Here is a 19756-nt window from a genome sequence, read left to right on the forward strand (position 1 = left end):
GAGTAAGTTAATTTTGTTCTTTAAAAATGTATTTAGACCATTAAAAATGCAGACTGCAAAAAGCATTCAAGATTTTGTGGCTATGGAGGTTATTGTAAGGGGTATCAAAGTTGTACAGGAAAAAAAGAAAAGGGACAGATGCCTCATATAGTAATTATTTTTTGCTTAACCTCAGAAATGATAAGCAAGTTGAATACAATACAGTGGAATGATTTAGCTGAGCATAACGTTTACCTCATGAGAGGGGATTTGTTTTTGGTTTGCCTTTAGTAGCAACATTTTGAAAAAAACCCACCCCAGTTTATGATAGAAAGGACTGCAATATTCAAAAGAGAAATCCCTCTTTCACCTGAACAGAAAACTGTATCTGTAGTGTGCACTAACTTCTAGGAGGTATGCAATCAAGCGTATGTTTGTGAGGACAGGCACAAGGGTAGAGCAAAAACAAGAGAGAAAGTGGCCCAGATATAACTCAGATTTGCAGTCTTGGACTGTATAGACCATGCTCTTAAATGCTGAATGCTTCGTAGAGAAGGTTATAGTTTTATGCTAAGTGTTTCATAATAAAGCTCTAAGCAGTTGCTGCTTTTTAAGTACTTTTGTACTGGAAAGCAGTATCTAAAAGCCTTGTGATTCTCAGTTGCTATCCTGAAAAGTCAGGGAAGAAATGTACTGTGCTACAGCATGAGGTATAAGCAAACCAGTTAGATGCTTTCTGCTGGTGAAGGGACTGTTGTTGCTGAGGTCAGCGATCCCTCTAATGAGTGCATGTGGAATGACGTACAGAGCGTGCGTATCTTACTATGTGCATAGCTCTGTTACTGTGTCCACCATGTTCCGTGAAAATCGGGTGAAAAGGAGGAAACATCAAATTAAGGACGCCTTCCATTTCCTTTTGTTGGGCGCTTGAAAGGCATTGTAAGTATTAAACTTCACATGTCTTGAAATGTACTGTCTTGAGTGTCTCAAGATATTCAGAATGAACTAGTGAACCATTTTTAACATTAGAGAGAGTTAATCGAAAAAAAACCCAAAATTTAAAGGCACTGGCCACAAGAGACCTACCACTGATTGGGTTTGTGCATCCAGCACACTTTTTGGCGTAGAGGTTGCAGAAGCAGCTCAGGCAATAGGCAAACTCATCCCTGGAAGTAAAGCGTTGTCCAGACAACTGCTTCTTGCATCCAGTACAAACGAAGCACTCCTTGTGCCACGGCTGTTCCCGGTATGTAACGCCTCCTGTAGTGATAGCCTGTTTTATGGAAAGTAAGTCAGAAAGTGTTTTCTTGAGGGTGGAAGGTTTGTGTCTTAATTTGGCAGAGAAAGTGATGAGAATTTTGTGGATGGAAGGAAGGAAAGAAGGCCTAACAACAGCAAAATCATCATTTTGGCTGGAGTTGGCCTTGAGAAAAGCATGCAAGTGATTTTTCATAATTTTCCAATTTATACAAAGAGGCCCCATAGTAAAAGTACTTTATTCTCCATGTATTGTATAATCTAACTCTCAATTGTCCGGTTGGTTTTTAAAGATAGTCTTTCTGTGTTGCTTTTCACATGCATTTGCTAGGATTCGTCTCATCTCTGTTCCTTCATCTGTCCCTTTTTTTAATGGTGAGGGAACTGTCTTATGTGTTTCAACTTCCCTGTTACTTTCCTTGGCAAAGACTGTTTTATTTCCAGCTTTAGTTGAAGTTTTTGCTTTGAGCTTCTCCAGACTTTGGGGATTTTCTCTTACGTTGCTTGCAGAACCAGCTTGCCTCATGTTAGACAAACTGAACTTTTTTTGATCATTTGAGTATTCTTGAGAAGGGTGTAGAATTGGACAGTTTAATTTTTCTTCCTTTCTTCCCTGAAGGGAGGCACCCTGGAAATCAGGCTTGTACGTGATCGTGCTACCTAATATGTGTATTTATCTGTGTCTTTGCTTGTTTCCCAGGTATTTTTGAGTCTGTTCTCAAATTTGGTTAAAATTGGACATTATAAAGAGTTTTTGAGATGGGGAAACTCTTAGAAGCTTTAGAAACTTGATAAGATGGATGGATGGATGGATAGGAGGTAGCGAAGGTAATTAAGTATAGTTTAGGTCAAAGGCTGAAAGAGAAATTTAGCCTTTACCTGTTTTGTTTTTTCCTGTGCAGCAGCAAAGATGCATTCGTTTCTGGCCAGCTAGTATGTCTGACCAGACTCCAGCTTTGACTGAAAGTGCAAAGGAGCAGGTAGCACACATGGAAGAAAATCTGGGTCATGTGGGTACGGGTGGTGGCTGGCTGGATGCAGAGGGCAAAGGGAGATAGGCAGGAAATGGTGACAGTGGGAAAGGGGATTTACTGTGGATATAGCCATAGTTTTGATTGTCTTTGCCTATGCATATATCCATAGGAAACTGGGATTTGTTAGTTCCATAAGTGATGAGGAGATTATTTTTAGGGAAGAAATGAAAAAAAAAATTATCAGTGTCTGTGTATAGAATTTAGGAAATTCACAAATAAAAGATCCTTATCCTAGAAAGTCATATTCCTAAGCATATTGCATTTAGTAGTGTTTATTTCAGGAAGAGCATTTGCTCTGTGTAAAGCTTATCTCTCTGTCTTGAACTTCATTAGAATATTAAAAAACTATCAGTGTTAGCTCATCTTCCTTCCAGTTGAAATGTTCAGGTGTATGATATATGATGGATTATATTGGAGTGAGGTTATTCCACAGCAGAGGTTTGGTCTTGTTTTGATTTGAAATGTATTCTCTGTATGGTTTCAATACAAAGTGGTCTTTAACCCTGTGTAAGAGAATTCTCATGGTAGTAAATACTGTGCCTGATGTGGGATGGGAACTGAAACTATATCATCACTTAGAATCAGTTGATTCTGCATCTTGTAACACACATGGAAAAATAAGGTATTTATCTACATGGACATAAAATGGGATGGACTTGAATCCCTTAGGTTTTAAATAAATAAAATAAGAGCCCTACCTTCTTGCACTGGACGCACTGCATGGCAAACTGCTTTTCATAGCAGGGTACGCAAAAGTTTTGATTGTCCTTAGGGATGAAACTCTTCGTTCCAATAGGCTGTTGGCAGCGGTAGCAGATAAAGCAGGTCTCGTGCCAGCTGTTGCCCTTGTATTCCATCTTCCGAGTACCTGTAATGAAACCAGAGCACCAAGTGAACTTCTGGCTGAGTCAGATGCATTTTGTAGCTCCTGTTTGCCTGACGGGTGCCTGTCAGTCAATAAGCAGTGCAGCTATGAGCTAGGGGCTATTTCTTGTTCCTACCAGCTTTGCATGGTATTGGGTACCACTTTAAGTTTTTGGAGAGTGATTGGTTGTTCTGCTATAGAGATGAGAAACATTTACTGCTAATCATGAAGGTTTAGGACACCTTTTTGTTGTGTAATAATAATGAATTCTAATGCACAGGAAGATTCTAGAGAATTCGCAAGGTACCAATAAAAGCTGCTGTTAGTGCTGAGTGAAGGTAAGGCCATTCCTTGTTTAAGTTTGACTTAGTTCACTCAAAGTCCTTTTTATTTCTTTTTCAGACAGATGCAAGATACCCGGTTAATTCCTGGCAAGCTTGTTGCCTCCCTTTCCCAATAAAGCATAGTCACTGCCTGAGACAAAGGATTATTTCGTGTCTGCTCTGGGACCTTGTTCCTATCCTTGTGGAGGTCCACTATAAATTTGCAATGGTTTCCAGCTCTGTAATACCTGTCCTAAATGTTTTTCCGTCTCTTGAAACTTTCAGTAAGAAAGAAGCTTTCTCTCTGTGTTCAGTTGTATTTAAACCATAGTTGCAATGTGAAAGGAAAGAAAAATCTTTAAGCAATCGTTTGCTGAAAAGCAGAAATTGGTACGGACATTATGAGCTGAAGGTACCTGTCTAGAATGAAGTTTTAGGGTACAGATACTGTACTTTGCAGATTCAGTCCACTGCTGACAGGTGGACTATGAGCCTTTCCAGGAAATTGAAGATATGGACAAATTTCTTTGCACACTATATAATTTCCTATGTACCAGTTTGAGTCAGAATATTTGATGCTGGCCAGAAGGGAAAATAAACAAATGATGATCCTACTGTTCTGCATTACTCTTGAAGCCTGTAGCAACAAACATGATATCAAATGCTTGGAAGGCTGACAAGCTGATCATGTTGGCTAATGATGAAGAACCACACAAACTCCTTTGATGCCAACTTTCCCCACCCCCATTACTGCAGGGTGAAGTTTTACCATTTTTCCCTTCTTGAGTATTAATTCCTCTTTGTTTACTTAGTTGCATGGTTTTCTTCTTTTTTTTTTTTTTTTTTATCTCATTAAATTCTGCCCAGAGGCATACTTCAGGATTTTTGTAAATTTTTGTTTGAAGAATTGACTTGCAGGCGTGTATTAAGTGAACTGTTAATTTTTCTGCCTGATGCTTACATGCTTGAATATTTCTGTTCCATTTTATTAATAGACACCTCTTAAGAATTATGTTCCCCTGTGCTGGTGACTTTATCATACCAAGGAACCAATAAGTCAGTCCTTGAAGGGATGATATTCTGGAAAAAGGAGATATGGATAATTTGTTTTGAATAATCTAGAGTTTTATTTTGACATTTTTAGCTTTTCTGCCTTTGAGATTGTGTTTTCACTGAAACTCAAGGCAGGGGGAGCGCTGTTTTGGTAGCTGCTGGACTGAAGTCAGTGGGAGTTTAGTTTGCAGAAGGACTGAAAGATCCAGCTTGTAATTACTTTAGTATTTAATGGGCATGTCATGATAAAGCTTTATTAAATCTAAATTGTACGTTTAGTGGAGCAAAGCAAAGGGCAAGTGTAGCATTAACAGTCCCCATAAAGGGTATCCAACCACTTGCTGGTTCTTTCAAAATGAATTATGTTTCAGTTGGTGATCACAGTGCTCTGGTGTAGCTGCTGTACTAACATGGTGTGCTGTGTAAGTAGAAAATACATGCTGTATGTATTGCTCTCTGAATGTGGCGATATCATGGCTATCCTGAGTAAGCAGCTAAAGATCAGTTGGTGGTTATAAAGCTTCATAAAAATTGATTTCTTCTATTTCAGATTATAAGAGAAGAGGGGATTCTCTCGGTCACTGAATCCAGCATCCATTACTATTTATCAGTCTATAGCTGGCATAATAGGCAAAAAGAGATCCATTTGGTAAATAAACTGCCTGATTATGGGGGTGAATTTGATGAACAATCTTAAAAAGATATAAATTCAGGAAATCCCAGCTTTAAAACTAGCACTGGCTATTCCCAAACATTTTGGTTATTAGTGCTGTGTCAGTAAAAACAGGTACACATGGAGTAATACAAGGAGATGGCTAAACTCCGTCATGAATGGATAGGGCCATTGGCTTTTAAATATCATTGTTGTTTCTATTTATACATCCTGTTTCATCACCAGTCCCTCATTTTTACACCTTGGGTGCCCAATGTTGTAGTTTTCAGCTTTTGTCTAAGGTGACCAATGTTAGAATCAGCCAAGGAAAAATTTTACTGGAAAAAGTAACTAGTAATCGTTATTGAGCATGTACATGGATTCTTCAAATTGCCTTTTAATATTTTATTTCTGGACCAATATTCCTTCCGCTTCCAGCCCTCAAATGAGAATGCTATAGTATTGACATGAGCCGATGAGGTTTTAGCAATCTATTACTATAACCTTATGTTTCATGTTGAAAAAGAAAATAGCTCTTTCGTGTTTCTTCATATCTTTGTGCTCAAGAAAGACCTTAGAGGCATGTTGACTGATTTTTCATTTTTATGAGAGAAACTAAATTTAGAGTAATTACATAAAAAGCTAAATAGTTAAGTAAGCTGTTAAATTTGCAAGGTACTGCTCTTCTTCAAGAAGTGGAAGCCAGTCAAGACAGAGTACAAAGTTGGGATTGGACAAAAAGATCAGTTTTGGTTGTCCAGCCATCAAAAGCCTTTTAATGAATACTTTGTGGAAAATTATAAATCCCATTAATGATAATGCTAAATTAAATAAATACTAATTTTCAAGAGTAATCCACTTCATATGAATAACTGTTCTATCATGATCCATTATGAAAATTACATATTCTGGTCATGGAAGTGACTCAGACTGTACCATCAACTGAATTTTACAGAGTTCACCATGACTTAGTAGAGATAGTCAAGGAAAAACATTTGTCACAAATGTTGCTGAGTTTATGCTTGATATTTAGCCTAATCTTTTCTTAGTCCAAAAAGTGAGCATCCTAACCTGGCATAATAGTCTTCTTGCACTCATTACATTTGGAAGAGTATTCGTTGGAGTAGCAATCAGTACAAAGTAGATGTTCCTCTTTTGCAGCAAAAGGTTTGTCCACCAATGAATTCTTGCACTGGAAGCAGTGGAAACAGGTTTCATGCCAGTGGCGGTCCTTGTAAGACAGATCCTGTAGAAATCCAAAACCACAGAGTAAGCGGAATGAACAGTTTGGACAACTGGAAGCTCAGAGAATGCAATCACGTCCCAGTCTGAACCACAGCCAGGAGCTGAGGCTAATTTGCACAGCTCAAGACAACAAAATGTTCTGATGAAGGTGAACTCATTTTGCTATGATAACCAAGCTTATGACAGCTGTCGACCCTTTTTCAGTTCAAGGTAACCTTCATTTTTTGTATGCGGCAGAGGAACAACTAGTTTCATTTAGGTATTTCCTCTGAGAATAAAGCCCCATTTTTGGGTCAGATTAAAATTTGTTAACCTTATAGGTAAAATAGACTTCCCCTATCTGTCTTAGCTATTGCTGGTGTAGGTCATTTCATAGCTGTTCGCTCTTGGACGGAAATCCTTTTCCCAAACACTTCCTGGTATTTATTCAGCTAAACAGGTTTACACCAAGGTTGGAAGTGATCTGATCTCTGTTCCTTATTTTTTTAACTGTGACATTTTTTACCAAATCTTGTGTTTTGGTTTACCTATGCTTCAAATGTGGGTCAGACTAGAAGATGGGAGACCATATTGTACCTGCAGCCAGTGATCCAAAACACTCTGGCCAAGGGATCAACATGGGCATCTAAGTATTCAAAATACTCTCTGCAGTGGTACTTTTTAGTATTTAAAGAAACAGTCTTTTTAAAAATTGTGACCTAAAGGGATGGATTGTGCCTTTTAAAATTTAAATTAAGGTGGCCTAATCATACAACACTTTGTATTTGGACTTCAAACATAATGGAGCTTAGATTGTTACAAGAAAAGGTGTCTACCCCAAAATATGTAGGCTTCAGTTGGAGGCGTGAGTGTGAGGGGGCTAGTTTTGCCATGAATGGGGGGTATGAAAGTTCACTAGAAATAAATTCTCAGATTTTAGCTCAAGATTCACTATGTGTTAATTACAAGCACTGAATTAATCTGCTTAAATGAAGGAAAAGAATGGCTTGTGGAGTATCAGATTTTTAAACTGTGAAAACTGAAGCATCGCAAAATCTTCAAACAGAATCTGGCCTAAGCTGCTCTGTCAGTCAGTACAGTCACAGGTAACTCCAGATGTGCAACCTTAGCCCAGAGCAAACAACAGATACTAGGGTTTTAGGTTAACCTAAAATAACAGCACATTAGGTCTGCAGGAGCCTTGTTCTCATAAATAGCTAACAGGACACCCTGAAATAGTTTCACCTAGCTCAACTGATATGTGATAACTTGTTAAACTATAGTAACTTCACTCACAATGTGACCATGCAATTAGGAATTTTTGTTTGGGCATCTGCGCTACTCACCTAAATTTCTTAAATCACCGTGAGTAACAGTTGGTATCCAATGTGTCTTTCATCTCTGAGATTCCATTCTGTGACAGAGTATCTAAGGCTCCTGCTTGCAACTTTCAGACAGTTGTTTATTCTCATCTATTCACTTCAGCTAACTCCTTTTGAAACAACACGCTTCTGACTGCAAAATCTTAATCTTTTCTAATGGCAAAATAATAATAAAAAAATCTTCGGAAGTTGCTTAGATTTTTTTCTCCTTAAATGAAATTGGATATTCTAAATCTGATCTCAGAGGGGAATACTATTTTCAACAGAAAAATACAACATACATCTTGGAAAACTGTTGGCTGTGAGGTTTGCCTGCTGGAAAATAGAATGACAACAGATCTGGTTTTCTTGCTCTTATAGCAGAAGTTATAAGAACTTTTTTCCCCCGTTCACTGTCTTTCTCCTCTTTTTGCAATGTTCTGCAAGCTCTATTTTATCTCCAAAATTCATATTCTGATATCTCCTTTTGTTCTGCCTTATTTCATCAATGAAATTATACCCTGGAGAAGGTTTGTGCCTTTTAGAAGAGGAGTAATGAAGATGAGGATGAGGGGTCAATGATGAAAGGTTTGATCCTTGAGCCAGTTATGATGGCGGCTTGTATAGACAGTAGCTGAGTAGGTGAAAGTAGCAGGTATTTCATCACGACAAAGCGATGAAGCCCAGTGACAACCCAAAGTACCCAAGATACAGACTGACTTGAATAATCTTTAGCTACATTGGATGATTATAACAGATACAGTCATCGAATGCAGAGGGTGTCTAGGATGTCTGGCTTTGACATGCCTGCAGCAGAGTATTAGACCAATGAAATGGATATTGCTTTCTTTCTATGAAACTCTTACATCTTAAGCAAAGAAGTCCATGGTACTGATGAAATAATTTCTGCATCATGATTGTTCTTAGGTCAGTGTCATAAAGTCACTGAAAATAAGGTCTGGTCTGTTTCAGTGTGTTGTGTATCTAACCAGAGTCTTTGGCTTGTGCATAAGCTGTGGATGTATTGGTCTGGAACAGATTCTGCTCTACACTGGAGAAGCTGCATGTGCAAAACTGACTTCCAGCTTGTCTGCCTGTCAGGCTGGTGCTCAGTTAAGCTGAAATAGCATTAGGTTTACTCTAGGCATGTGAGCTCTAGGTTATGCTAGCTGATTGTAACCCAAATAAATCTGAAGGTACAAGTGATAAACAACTAATTCTTGTTTATTGCATGGATTTCCAGGAAGGGCTGAAAAAGAAAATTACTGTTGTGGACTTGGAACTGGAGTGTATCCTTAAAATATTGACAAGCGTGACTTCTCAGCCACTTTATGCAACTCAGTGGAAATGAATCCCTGGTGCTGCATATTTTAACTGTAGCTTTTAATGCAGCTTCTCTGTTGCCTAAAAGAAATACAGAGTGACTTTTGCCATCTATCTGTGTGTCTGTCTATGAAAACTGACAGCCATGTGCTTTTGTTAGATAAAGCACACATAATCACAGGTAAGAGACTTGTTAGGTAAAGGACAGGCAAGAGACTGAAGAATTATCATAGATTGACATGTGAGAAGTAGAACAGTGTTTACATATATAGAGATGCATGCACACAGGTGCTTGTGGACATGGTCTGTCCTGTGCGAGTGTTTTGCAGTTGAAGTGCAGAGAGCACCAGACCAATTCCAGTTGTGGTGCTGGTGAAAAGAGGAGGGGAGAGAGGCAATGCCTGTCCCTGCAGCGCTGTGGTAAAGAGTGGGGCAGAATTTGCAGGGAGAACTATTTAACACTTCATTCAGTTACTTTTCTTCTGAGCACGGAAAATAATCCTTCCCTTACATGGTTTCATTTGAAGATAAAAATGGCCAAATTAGCAATCCCTGAAACTACTCAGATTTCAATGGGGGCTTTTCTCAGCCTCAGCTCAGAATTTCAGCTCAGTGTTCCTTGGGACAACCAAATGAATAATGGATTTTTCTCATACAGATGTCAGAGAGTGTGCCAAGTGGAGATCCTTTGTACACATTCAGATGACTCTTAAGAATATGGTGCAAGCAAAATTTAATGCAGATCCTATTTGTATCCAAAACTGTTTAATCTCGACATTATGTATTTTGCAAGCAATTTTATTTTCACTTATTTTTATGATGTCACACCCCACCCACCCACCCCCCGCGAGAAAACTTTGTCAAGATAACTGTTTTCAATTGGCAAGATCACATTTTATAGCTCCTTTATAGCTCTGTGTGATTTTGATCCAGCACGGTTTATTTGCCCTTTAGAATGGGGCTGCAGGTGACTTTTTAAAAAAATAGAAAAGTGTTTGTTTTTTTTAAACTAGAAGAACCCCAAGACTGATGTAACCAAGTAATTGGGTTAAGCAAAGACTCCTCATATCCTGCAACTATATTGTCTTCTACTCTGGCTTTATAAATCTAAGTAAACTTAAGCCATTATGTATTATCTTTACTCCTGAACTGGCTTTCAATAGGGACCCAACAGGAAGAAGAAGATTAGAGACCTTATTACCAGAAAAGTAACCAAATATGTTCATGAATGAAGACTACATCATACTTTTTTACTTGCCACAATGCTCTTTTCAGAAGGTTGAGCAGAGGAAATGGGATATGCCAACAAAACGCTGTACAGATTTTAGCCATGCACACCCTGTGGCAAAACACTTATCTATGTTAGAGTGGCACATCCTTGTCAAAAGCATGTTTAGAAAAGGTGAAAACAAGTGATATTGTGCTGAACCCAGCCCCCTAGGGATTTCAGAAGAGATGAAGATACCTGCCTCTTTTACCATTCCATTTCACAACAACTTGTCTGATAGTCAGTAACGCACTGAAAAAGTGTTGCAACTCAGGGCTTAAACATTACAAATTAGAAAAATTAGTATTTTCTCCCTTTCCTGATCCACATTACTAGAAGCTTTGTTTTTTGTTTACTTTATATGTAAGACTGTCCCTTTTGATTCATTTTTGGCCTATGTGCTGGCATAGTATCTTTATCTCACAATTCGCTTTCCATTTCTTTCTCACATTTTACAGAGAGAGTTTTCACCCCTCCTGCCTGCCAATGGCAACTTGTGAACTACATTTAACACTGGATTACTGTAGGTATTTCCTGTATTTGTGATGGTTTCTATACCATAAGGTCTGCAAGGAAACTATTAAAAAAGCTAAAATCAACTAAAAGTCACACTTCAGCTGTTGGACAAATGAGAACATAGTGGATGGATTCCTAGAAAGAACCATGAAACCGTAGAGGTGGAGATATGGTGAGCGTTCATCTGGGATGTAGGTGACTAAATGACAATTCTTTTTAGGAAGAATAAATTGCTACTAGAACCTGTTGGTATATGGATAATGTGTAACAGCTGTGAGGGAAATAGCATTGTGTTTTTCTACTGCCTGCCAGTGCCTCCTGCCACTCAGTATATGAAGCTTTTAATTTGTCTGTGAAAGTTTCATAAACATCAGCTAGAAATGTTTGCAACTAACAAAATGTCCGAAGTCCAAAAGTGTCAGTCAGAGCTTTTTCGGTGGGAAAAAGAACATTTACAATAAAGAACAAATTAGTTATTACTCAGTTACATTCACAGCTACCCATAAATTACCATAGAAAGTGAAGCAACTTCTCCCCTGATTTGAATTCAAAGAAAGCTTCTCTTCAGGACAGTTGTTTTGTGGGCTCTCTGTGCCGTACTAAAACACAAGGTGAAAATCTGGCATCAGTTTGATCCTCTCAGAGCCCAGTGCTGCCAAAGTTGGGGTATTACCAGTGTCTCAGCAGGCTTAAGTTCAACTCAGATGAGCTGATGCTATGCAGTAGTGTCAGAGAGGGAGAGCTGGCTCTCCTCTTGCCAACACCTGTTTTACCTTGGTGTAACCCTTTCAGCGATAGGAGGGTTGCTTTTAATTGGGAGGGCTGGTAGGAGGGAAATTAAGAGCGTCTCGGCTGCAGCTGGGTCTTCAGTTCAGCTCTTCTCAGTGTAGAGCAGCAGCAGTGGCTAAGAAGGGACTTGCAAAGGAGGATCTGAGGTGACAGCTACATTGAGCTTTTCAAGTTGTAATGTGGGTGTGAGGGTGGGTGCCCCTGCCAGGTGCAGAGGCCTGGATGTGACCCTTTCTGATAACACCGTCACGTCGTTAGGTTTTAGTTCCAAATTTCACAGCTGGATAAAGGCTATGTCAGAACATACAAATAAATATGGAGTACATTTTGTACACGCAGTAAACGTACCGGTTTTATTCCCAAACACAGTACATTTTATCTTCTTTGCTCAGGGGGAAATGCAAATGCAATGTGTAAAAATATATCAAAATACATATGTCTGTGTATGTGTATATATGTATATTTCTTGTGTGTTCAAACACCTATGTACATATACAGTTTAATGAAGGGCAGAATCATGATTTTGGGTGGCTTTGTGTTTTATGGCTGAATTATGCTCAGTCATACAGCGCACAGGCTTCAGCTGAAATTTATCTTGTGGTTGAGGCACTTATAAGGGCTCTCTCAAATGTATTTTCTAGCATCTATTACTGTCATTGAAAAATTACTCTTGTTTTCCTCTCAGTGGGAATGTTAATACGACCTCTTTTTCTACCCAACCACATATTTTTTTTTACCATATATAAAATATTCTCATATTGCAGATAATTAGGGGCTTTTTTCCCCCTATCCACTATTAGAGTGTCTTGCTTAAAAGTACGGAAGAGCTGTATATCAGATAACACCCACACTCCCTAAATCCATAAATCTGGGTTGAAAAGTTCAGTCTGATTAATTCCTGAATACTTTGTCCGAGATTTGTTGAAGCCAGTCCAAGTTTTTAAATTCTTGAATATCAACACATGGAAATATCTTCTCAGGGGATTAGAAAGAGACCTTAAAACAAAAGCACATTCTGGAATGGGGCAGAAATATTTTGCTTTTTCAGGTCAGGCCAGCTGTATCTCTTCTCTAATCTGATTATTTATAAGCTGTAGAAAAGCTGGAAGTTTTATACCTTCTTACAGATTATTGCCAGTTCCCTGTCATGATGGTGAAACGTTCTCACCTTTTTAAGGCTTCTGAAAGGGGCTTTCCTACTGATTTGCCAATAGAGTGGGATAGATCAATTCGGAAGATACAAGACATTTGTTTTTCCAATCTGAGTAAACATATATTTTTATCTCTCTGAATGAGCAATAGAGTGGCATCATCAGTACTAGAGACTAACAGGTGCTTCTAGAGGTACGGATCAGCAATGTAGGAAATCAAACGGCAGACCTCCTCGTACCAGTCAAGAACCACACGGCCATGCAATGCCAATTGGTGTTCTAGTGCAAACTCATTCTATCAGTGAAGCTCCTGGCCAACTTTGAACAGGTCAATTTTGTACAAGGAGGATGTCTATTGAATGAAGTCTGTCTCTAGCCGTTCAACAGACACTTCAGCGGATGGCTTAAATATCGTCTGTCTTCATTCAGCAGCATAAAACTGGGATGAACTCCAGTTGTTTTGGTTAATTTGAAAGAAATGCAGGTGGTCGCACCTGATTTGTACCAGGTAGGTGTTCCCATGTGGTGCAGTGGTGCATAGCTCAAGCAAGTAAGTCCTCAGCTCCGTCCGTTCCAATCTTTAGTTAGACTCCAGTGTCATCATGCTGCATTTAAAAGGTCAATTATTCTAACTCTGTTCTGACTTACTACTTGGATCAGCACTAGCCAGATTTTTGTGGCCCATGAGTTGGCACCTTTTCTTGAATGTGTCTTGCCTTTTGATGACAACTGAGTTGTGGTCACTGCAAAGCCAGCAGTGGCTTAGCTCCCTCTGGCACAAAGGTAGGCAAAATCAGCTTCTGCCACCTTTTCAGGTCCCAGCTGGCCCCAAGGACAGTCAGACTCTCCTAGCGAGTTAGAGATATTTTCTAACATCAGATCAACCTATGCCTTATGGGAAGAAAAAGGCATTCTTCTATTAAAATGCCTGGTAAAGAAGGGTTTGCCAAGTGAGGTGGTGAAAAGCAGATACAGGGGTTCAGAAAGCATGCTCTCCCACCAAGTGAAACCCCTAGGTAGCTGTTGAGCTGGATCCTTCCAGGTGGTAGCACGTCTCAGAGCTGTGTATCCAGGCTACTCTGTCAAGATTTCTGTAACAAGATACAAATCTGACATACCTTGCAGTCAGCACCAATTGTTTTTTTGCATTCCTCGCAGGTGTTAGAGTAAAGGTTTTCATAGCATTTCACACAGTAGGGGCTGTCCTCCCTCAGGATGTACTTCTTACCAAACAGGGACTCTTTGCAGTAGTGGCAGTCAAAGCGTTCAGTCATGTTGGTGTCTGGAGTCCAGCTGTCCTGTCATGAAGACAGAAATAGGCGCATGTCAGATTGAGATACACTTGACCCAATCCCCCAGGAAAGGTTTATCACCTCTGGTTTATCACTTGTATCTCAATTTGAATTCAACATTCAGTCAGATAAATGAACAACAGGAAGAAACTGGATTATAAATTTTGCAGTGTTGGTTAATGGCAATAGCCCATCTACTTTAGCCATCCACTGGTGTGTCTTTGACCAAAGCTAGTGTTAGAGATGAGAGGAAGGAGTAAATCCTGAGTCAGAAGAATTCACATGAGATTTGTGAATGGGATTTGACCAATAGGTCCAAAGCAAGAAGCTGTCTCTGTAGGGCATGGAGGGAGCCAAGTACGTTAACAGGATGAGCCAGCTAATCTTCAGAGGGAACAACGTCTCCATAAAACAATACAAAGGTTTGCATTGCTGGTAGACTTTAGTCATGCGCAGGCTATCGCGCAGCATTGTTATGTGCTTCTATTCCTTTCTTCTCTGCATTTTCAGTGATCTGATGTCTGGCAATCATTGCCCTGCAGCGAGACACCAACCCTCCATATCTGTGTACGTGTGGGACTATGAGCACTGTTAACAGCTGGAGATGTGGGGTTGGTGATGGTGTATCTGATTCCTCTCTGATGCAGCTGAATGAGTTATCCAACAGCTCTAGTGTACTGGGACACAAATGGGAGCTAGATACCCTTGTTCAGATAAATGTCAAGTGATGTTTATGGAAGGGGAAAAACAAGTAGAAGAAACTGCAAATGATGCTTGTCTAAATTTGGGACAGCTGCTGTTTGCTTCTCAGGTCTTGTTAGGTCTCCAGCATTTTCTGGATGCACACACAAGCAAAGATCACACAAATACCTTTAATTACCTTCATGAATGTTCATTGTTGCCTGGGACAATTTATTTTGTGTTTCATTGGAGTCATTAAGTTCTTTCTTAACCTGAGGTTTGCAGCATGTGTTGCACCTGAAATCTGTTTGGAGGTTACAGCTGGAGCAGGGCATAGCTGCCTGCTTAGGAAGGGGAATTTCCCAGGCAGAAACCACATTCCACTTGGACTGCACAATCTTCACTGCCTGCCAGGCCTCATCTCCTCTTTAAACTGCATTTGATCTATAAAGCCTTAAATGTTTTTGGGTACTAATGGCTTAAGTAGCTACCTCTGTCTTCCACACATAAGTGACATTTACAGCAGCTGTTATCCTTTTGCCAATTTCATCTCTCAGATTTAAACACAAAGTTGTTACTTGCTTAGTGTTCTTGGCATAGGTTGCTGGATTCTGGAGTTTGTCCTCTCCTAGTGGTGGGAGTCACCCTTAGGACATTCTGAAATCCTGAGATCTCTGAAATCCAGAGTTCTCCTACAGGTTTTCGGGTTTTATTATTCTCTTTTGTTCCCCACAGCTGGGGTTTGATTAAGGTTTTAGGGCAGTCCGAGTGAGCAAAGTTTGTTTTGATGGCCAGAATTTATTTTTTTTTTAATGCTCAGTCAACTGCTGAATTGTGCGGTGCATAGTGCTTTTATATGTGTGAAGTGGGTAATTCATGGCTCAGCTTCTGGGAAGTCTTTTGAACTCCGAATAACTACTAAAGAAGAAAAAGACACAAACTACCAAACCTCAAAATGTGCTTGAAAGAAAAATCCTGACAGCTGGTAATCTGTGCTACTGACAACCCAGAAGGAATAGCAGCCCCCCTGCTTTGACCTTACAGATGCTTTAGGAACTAATTAACTTTCTTACCCACAAAGGGAGCTAGGAGTGTGCTAGGTGTTTTTTGTCCTTAAGGAGTAGAGGGTACAGGCTGGGGGCTGACCTGCTGGAAGGCAGCTCTACAGACAAGGACTAGGGAGCTCTGGTGGACCCCAAGCTGCCCACGAGCCAGCAGTGTGTCCCCATGGCCAAGGCCAATGGCACCCTGGGGTGCATGAGGAGCAGCGTGGCCAGCAGGTCGAGGGAGGTGATCCTCCCCCTCTGCTCTGCCCTGGTGAGGCCGCACCTGGAGTGCTGTGCCCGGTGCTGGGCTCCCCAGTTCCAGAGGGACAGGGAACTACTGGGGAGGGTCCAGTGGAGAGCTACAGGGGTGATGAGGGGACCAGAGCATCTCCCTCGTGAGGAAAGGCTGAGAGACCTGGGGCTGCTTAGTGTGGAGAAGACCAAGGGGGGATCTTACCAATGCGTACAAATATCTTAAGGGTGAGTGTCAAGAGGATGGGGCCTGGCTCTTCTCAGTGGTGCCCGGTGACAGGACAAGGGGCAATGGGCACAAACTGCAACAGAGGGAGTTCCACCTGAACGTGAGGAAGAACTCCTTTACCTTGAGGGTGACGGAGCCCTGGGACAGGCTGCCCAGAGGGGCTGTGCAGTCTCCTTCTCTGGGGACATTCAAACCTGCCTGGACATGACTGTGCAACCTGCTGTGGGTGACCCTGCTGTAGCAGGGGCTTGGACTGGGTGATCTGCAGAGATGCCTTCCAACCCTGACCTTCCTGCGATTCTGTGGTAGGGACTGACAACAAGAAGACAGAGAGTAAGAAGACTTATGCTGGAGAGAGAAGCACAATGACTCCTCAAAGTTCCCCTCTAGCCCGTCTCCAACAGCAGTGGCTAGCAATGAAAGTGTAAGGGAGGAGAACAGGGACAGTACAGTGACCTTTCCTTAATAACTGCAGCTTATGTTATTTCTGTAAATATCTGCTCTATGAAGACACCTCAGGGGCAGCTCTGGGTGGGGTTTGAGGCACAACTCCAGAGATCTGGGAAATCAAATGACAAGGAAAGAAAGTTCCCAAGATCTGTATTTTGGTTTTAGTTGTGTGAATCTTTTATTGGATCTAATTTCAGATCCAATATCTCTTAAAGTTAAGAATTCAAGCTCATGTGGTTTCATTCAGAAATCTGGAATTCAGGGTGAAACATCCCAGACTCCAGGCTGTTTAGATCTGGGCCTTGGACTGGATCTCACAATCTACTATGTGATATTTTGAGGATATTTGACACAGGGTGGTGATGGTGGTGATGTTCTTCTCTGGAGAGAATTAAATGTAAAGTAATCACGGGGCCTATCTGTTGAAAAATTAGCAGGAACATCAAACGAATGAGTTCATTGTTGCCTTACAAACAAGGAATGCAAAATCATACTGAGCAATGTTTTTGCCTGTCACTTTGTACACATGGTCCTTTACATTGTCAGTCTGTTGGTTCCTGTCATATATTAAAAAAAAAATGTGTTTAGCTTAGGGCAGGTTTTATGCCCTGCTTTGGGCTTCAAGAAAAAATAACCAAAAGACTTGCACATGCACAGTGGTGGATGGACACAAACTGCAATTCAACCTTCTTGCCATTCATTTATTTGTTCCCCTTGTGTTTGATACTTGTTAACAGTAAAGCTTTGTGGGCCAGAGGGTCATCTTTATTGCACCTCCTTGTGGTATGACAAGGTCTTTAGATATTATTGCAGTAGAAATTCTATACTTAAGCTTTTTTGAGGTTGCTCTCAACATTATCATGAAGGAGAAACTGATTTTTCTGCCATACAGTCTTCTTCCTACAGCATTAGACATAACAAGTACATCTCCAAAAGGAAAAGAGCTTTCCATTGCATGCCCAGAAAAGAAGTTACAGCTTATGCCAAATGTTAGCACTACCCACGTTGTGTCTTCCAGGAAGTAAGAACTGGCATGAAAATTACCAAAAAGTTAATAGGCTGACTTAAAAAATATGCTTCTTTCCTCTTCTTCCTCTGTTTGTGCAAACAGTTTCATTTTACTAGCAGTAATAAAGTTATCATATTACCTCGTAAAAACTAGGGCTCGTAATGTTATTAAGAAAGCATCCAGATTTCCCCTATCCCATGACACTATTGGCTGCTGGAAAAGGGAACTAGCTGATCCAGAACTTGTCTCCTTTTTCAGCCATGCCTGCAAGCCTAAGAAGAGATGTTCTGTACATTTCTTATTTCAACCCCTCTTAGGGGGCGTTGAACACAGAGGTATAGATGGACACGCACAAGAGAGACAAATAAGCCAAGGGAAACTGTCTAAAAAATGTAGGAGTTGTTTAGTTTATTCAGTGAGGTGAAGCTCTGAACTCTTGTTGTAGCAGTCTGGAGACACAGAATTAAGTCCCTGTAGATGCCAAAGGGGGACTTGCTGTTGGCCTCTGTTAGGTCAAAAGGGCTGGGGCTCTACCTGTACCTCTGGAACAGGACGTTCTGTTTAACACCTGTGCAGGAATTAAAAGGGCTTCGGAGACAACCCTTCTTCCCCCAAGATGTGCACACATTTCTCCCAACTGACTTTTTTCCAGAAAAACTGTGCACATGGAGAACTTTTTATCTGTTTTTTTTCCTTCCCCTGAGAAGGGAAGATTTGTGTCTGGCAACTCCAGTGACATAAGCCATACAGGTCTAGGGCGTTTGGAAACAATTTATATTAATGTTCCAAAGGCTAAAATGCGAAGATCTATGATATCTTTTGCAACTATGAACTAACAGTTCAGACTATGCTGGTTTTTCTGGCAAGAGGTGATTATTTTCCCGTAACTTAGCAGCTACTGCCACATTCATTATCTATCATATCGTTGCAGCAACTGCAAGCCATGTGCCATGCAAGGGGAGCGGGGGGGAAACTAGTTTTGTTTCTTTTTGATTTACTTTAGGAAAAGAAGAAACGACCATTTGCGGGTAGCAATGACTAGGCAGGGTGGGGGAAGTTACGTGTAGTCAGAATCCACCTGAACTCCAGTGTGTGGAAGTTAGCTGGTGTAGGTGCACACCATGGACTCCCAAAGCAATACTGTGCGTTTAGATTTACTAAAACAAATTAAGGGGTGGTAGCCTTCTTTCTTTGGCTGGCCAGGTATAGCTTATGCTCTGCTTCATGGGATGAGCACCCACAGACACTGTTATGATAGAGCAGAAGGAAAGCAAAGGGAACCTGAGTCCTTGGAGGTCTTGCTGGCCATAGGGCAGGTGTTGCCTCTTCGAGTTGCTTGGATCCCTGACCCCCAAGAGTGGGCTCTTGGCCATGGGGAGCCAAGCCAGCTGATGCAGAACAGCCAAGTCTCCCTCTGTGGGCTGCAGAAGGACATTTGCTTCCTTACACTAAAGATGGCCAATGCGAAGCTAACCATGCACTGAGAGGCAAGTGATGCACAGCTCACCCTGCAGGAAGCCCAGCCAGCCACTCTTCCCTTCCACATGCCCTCTGTCCCTGCCAGCGGCTACTGGGGTACCACTGCATGAAGGTGCATTTCTTGAGTAAAGAGAGGAAAAGGGGAACACATTTACAAGGTTTTTGAGATGCTGAGGCTTATTACTATAACCATTGTTCATACCAGCATCTTTCTGTAGGTTCTTAAATAGGGGAGACGTGATTACTGCAGGGAACAAGTAATTGGGTAACCTGTATCCTGTGATCTGGGGTTTATGCTAAGCTTGTAAATGAGACAGTTTTGCTTAGACAGGTGTGGCTGCACTCTTTCTTTTAAATTTTTAAGTTGAGAAGAAAGCGGAAGCCTTTTTCTCTTGCCGCTGCTATGCAAAAGCAATCCTGTAGCAAGCCCACTGAAAGAATCTGGTACGCTGTCTTCCAGAAATCAAGGCCCTTATGATATGTTACTCCTCTCACAGAACTGCCCAAAAAAGCTTTTCCAGTGT

The 19756-nt window shown here is 40.8% G+C and overlaps 1 protein-coding gene across 6 annotated transcripts in view; it reads right to left on the reverse strand.

Annotated features, from left to right (window-relative positions):
• Window positions 1-19756, reverse strand: part of FHL2 (four and a half LIM domains 2) — a 63554-nt gene that overhangs the window by 1225 nt on the left and 42573 nt on the right. For 4 of the 6 annotated variants that reach the window (XM_027782447.2, XM_005228661.3, XM_027782396.2 and 1 more), the window contains exons 2-5: window positions 13913-14092; window positions 6235-6409; window positions 2969-3138; window positions 1066-1252 (exon numbers count right to left, since the gene is read on the reverse strand). In XM_027782447.2, coding sequence (XP_027638248.1) covers window positions 1066-1252; window positions 2969-3138; window positions 6235-6409; window positions 13913-14068 — 688 coding nt within the window. In that variant the 5' untranslated portion in view covers window positions 14069-14092. The remainder of the gene's footprint in view (window positions 1-1065; window positions 1253-2968; window positions 3139-6234; window positions 6410-13912; window positions 14093-19756) is intronic. The other 2 variants (XM_027782549.2, XM_027782606.2) reach the window with 1 other exon arrangement.

This window comes from Falco peregrinus, chromosome 4, assembly GCF_023634155.1.
Source record: "Falco peregrinus isolate bFalPer1 chromosome 4, bFalPer1.pri, whole genome shotgun sequence".
NCBI lineage: Eukaryota > Metazoa > Chordata > Aves > Falconiformes > Falconidae > Falco > Falco peregrinus.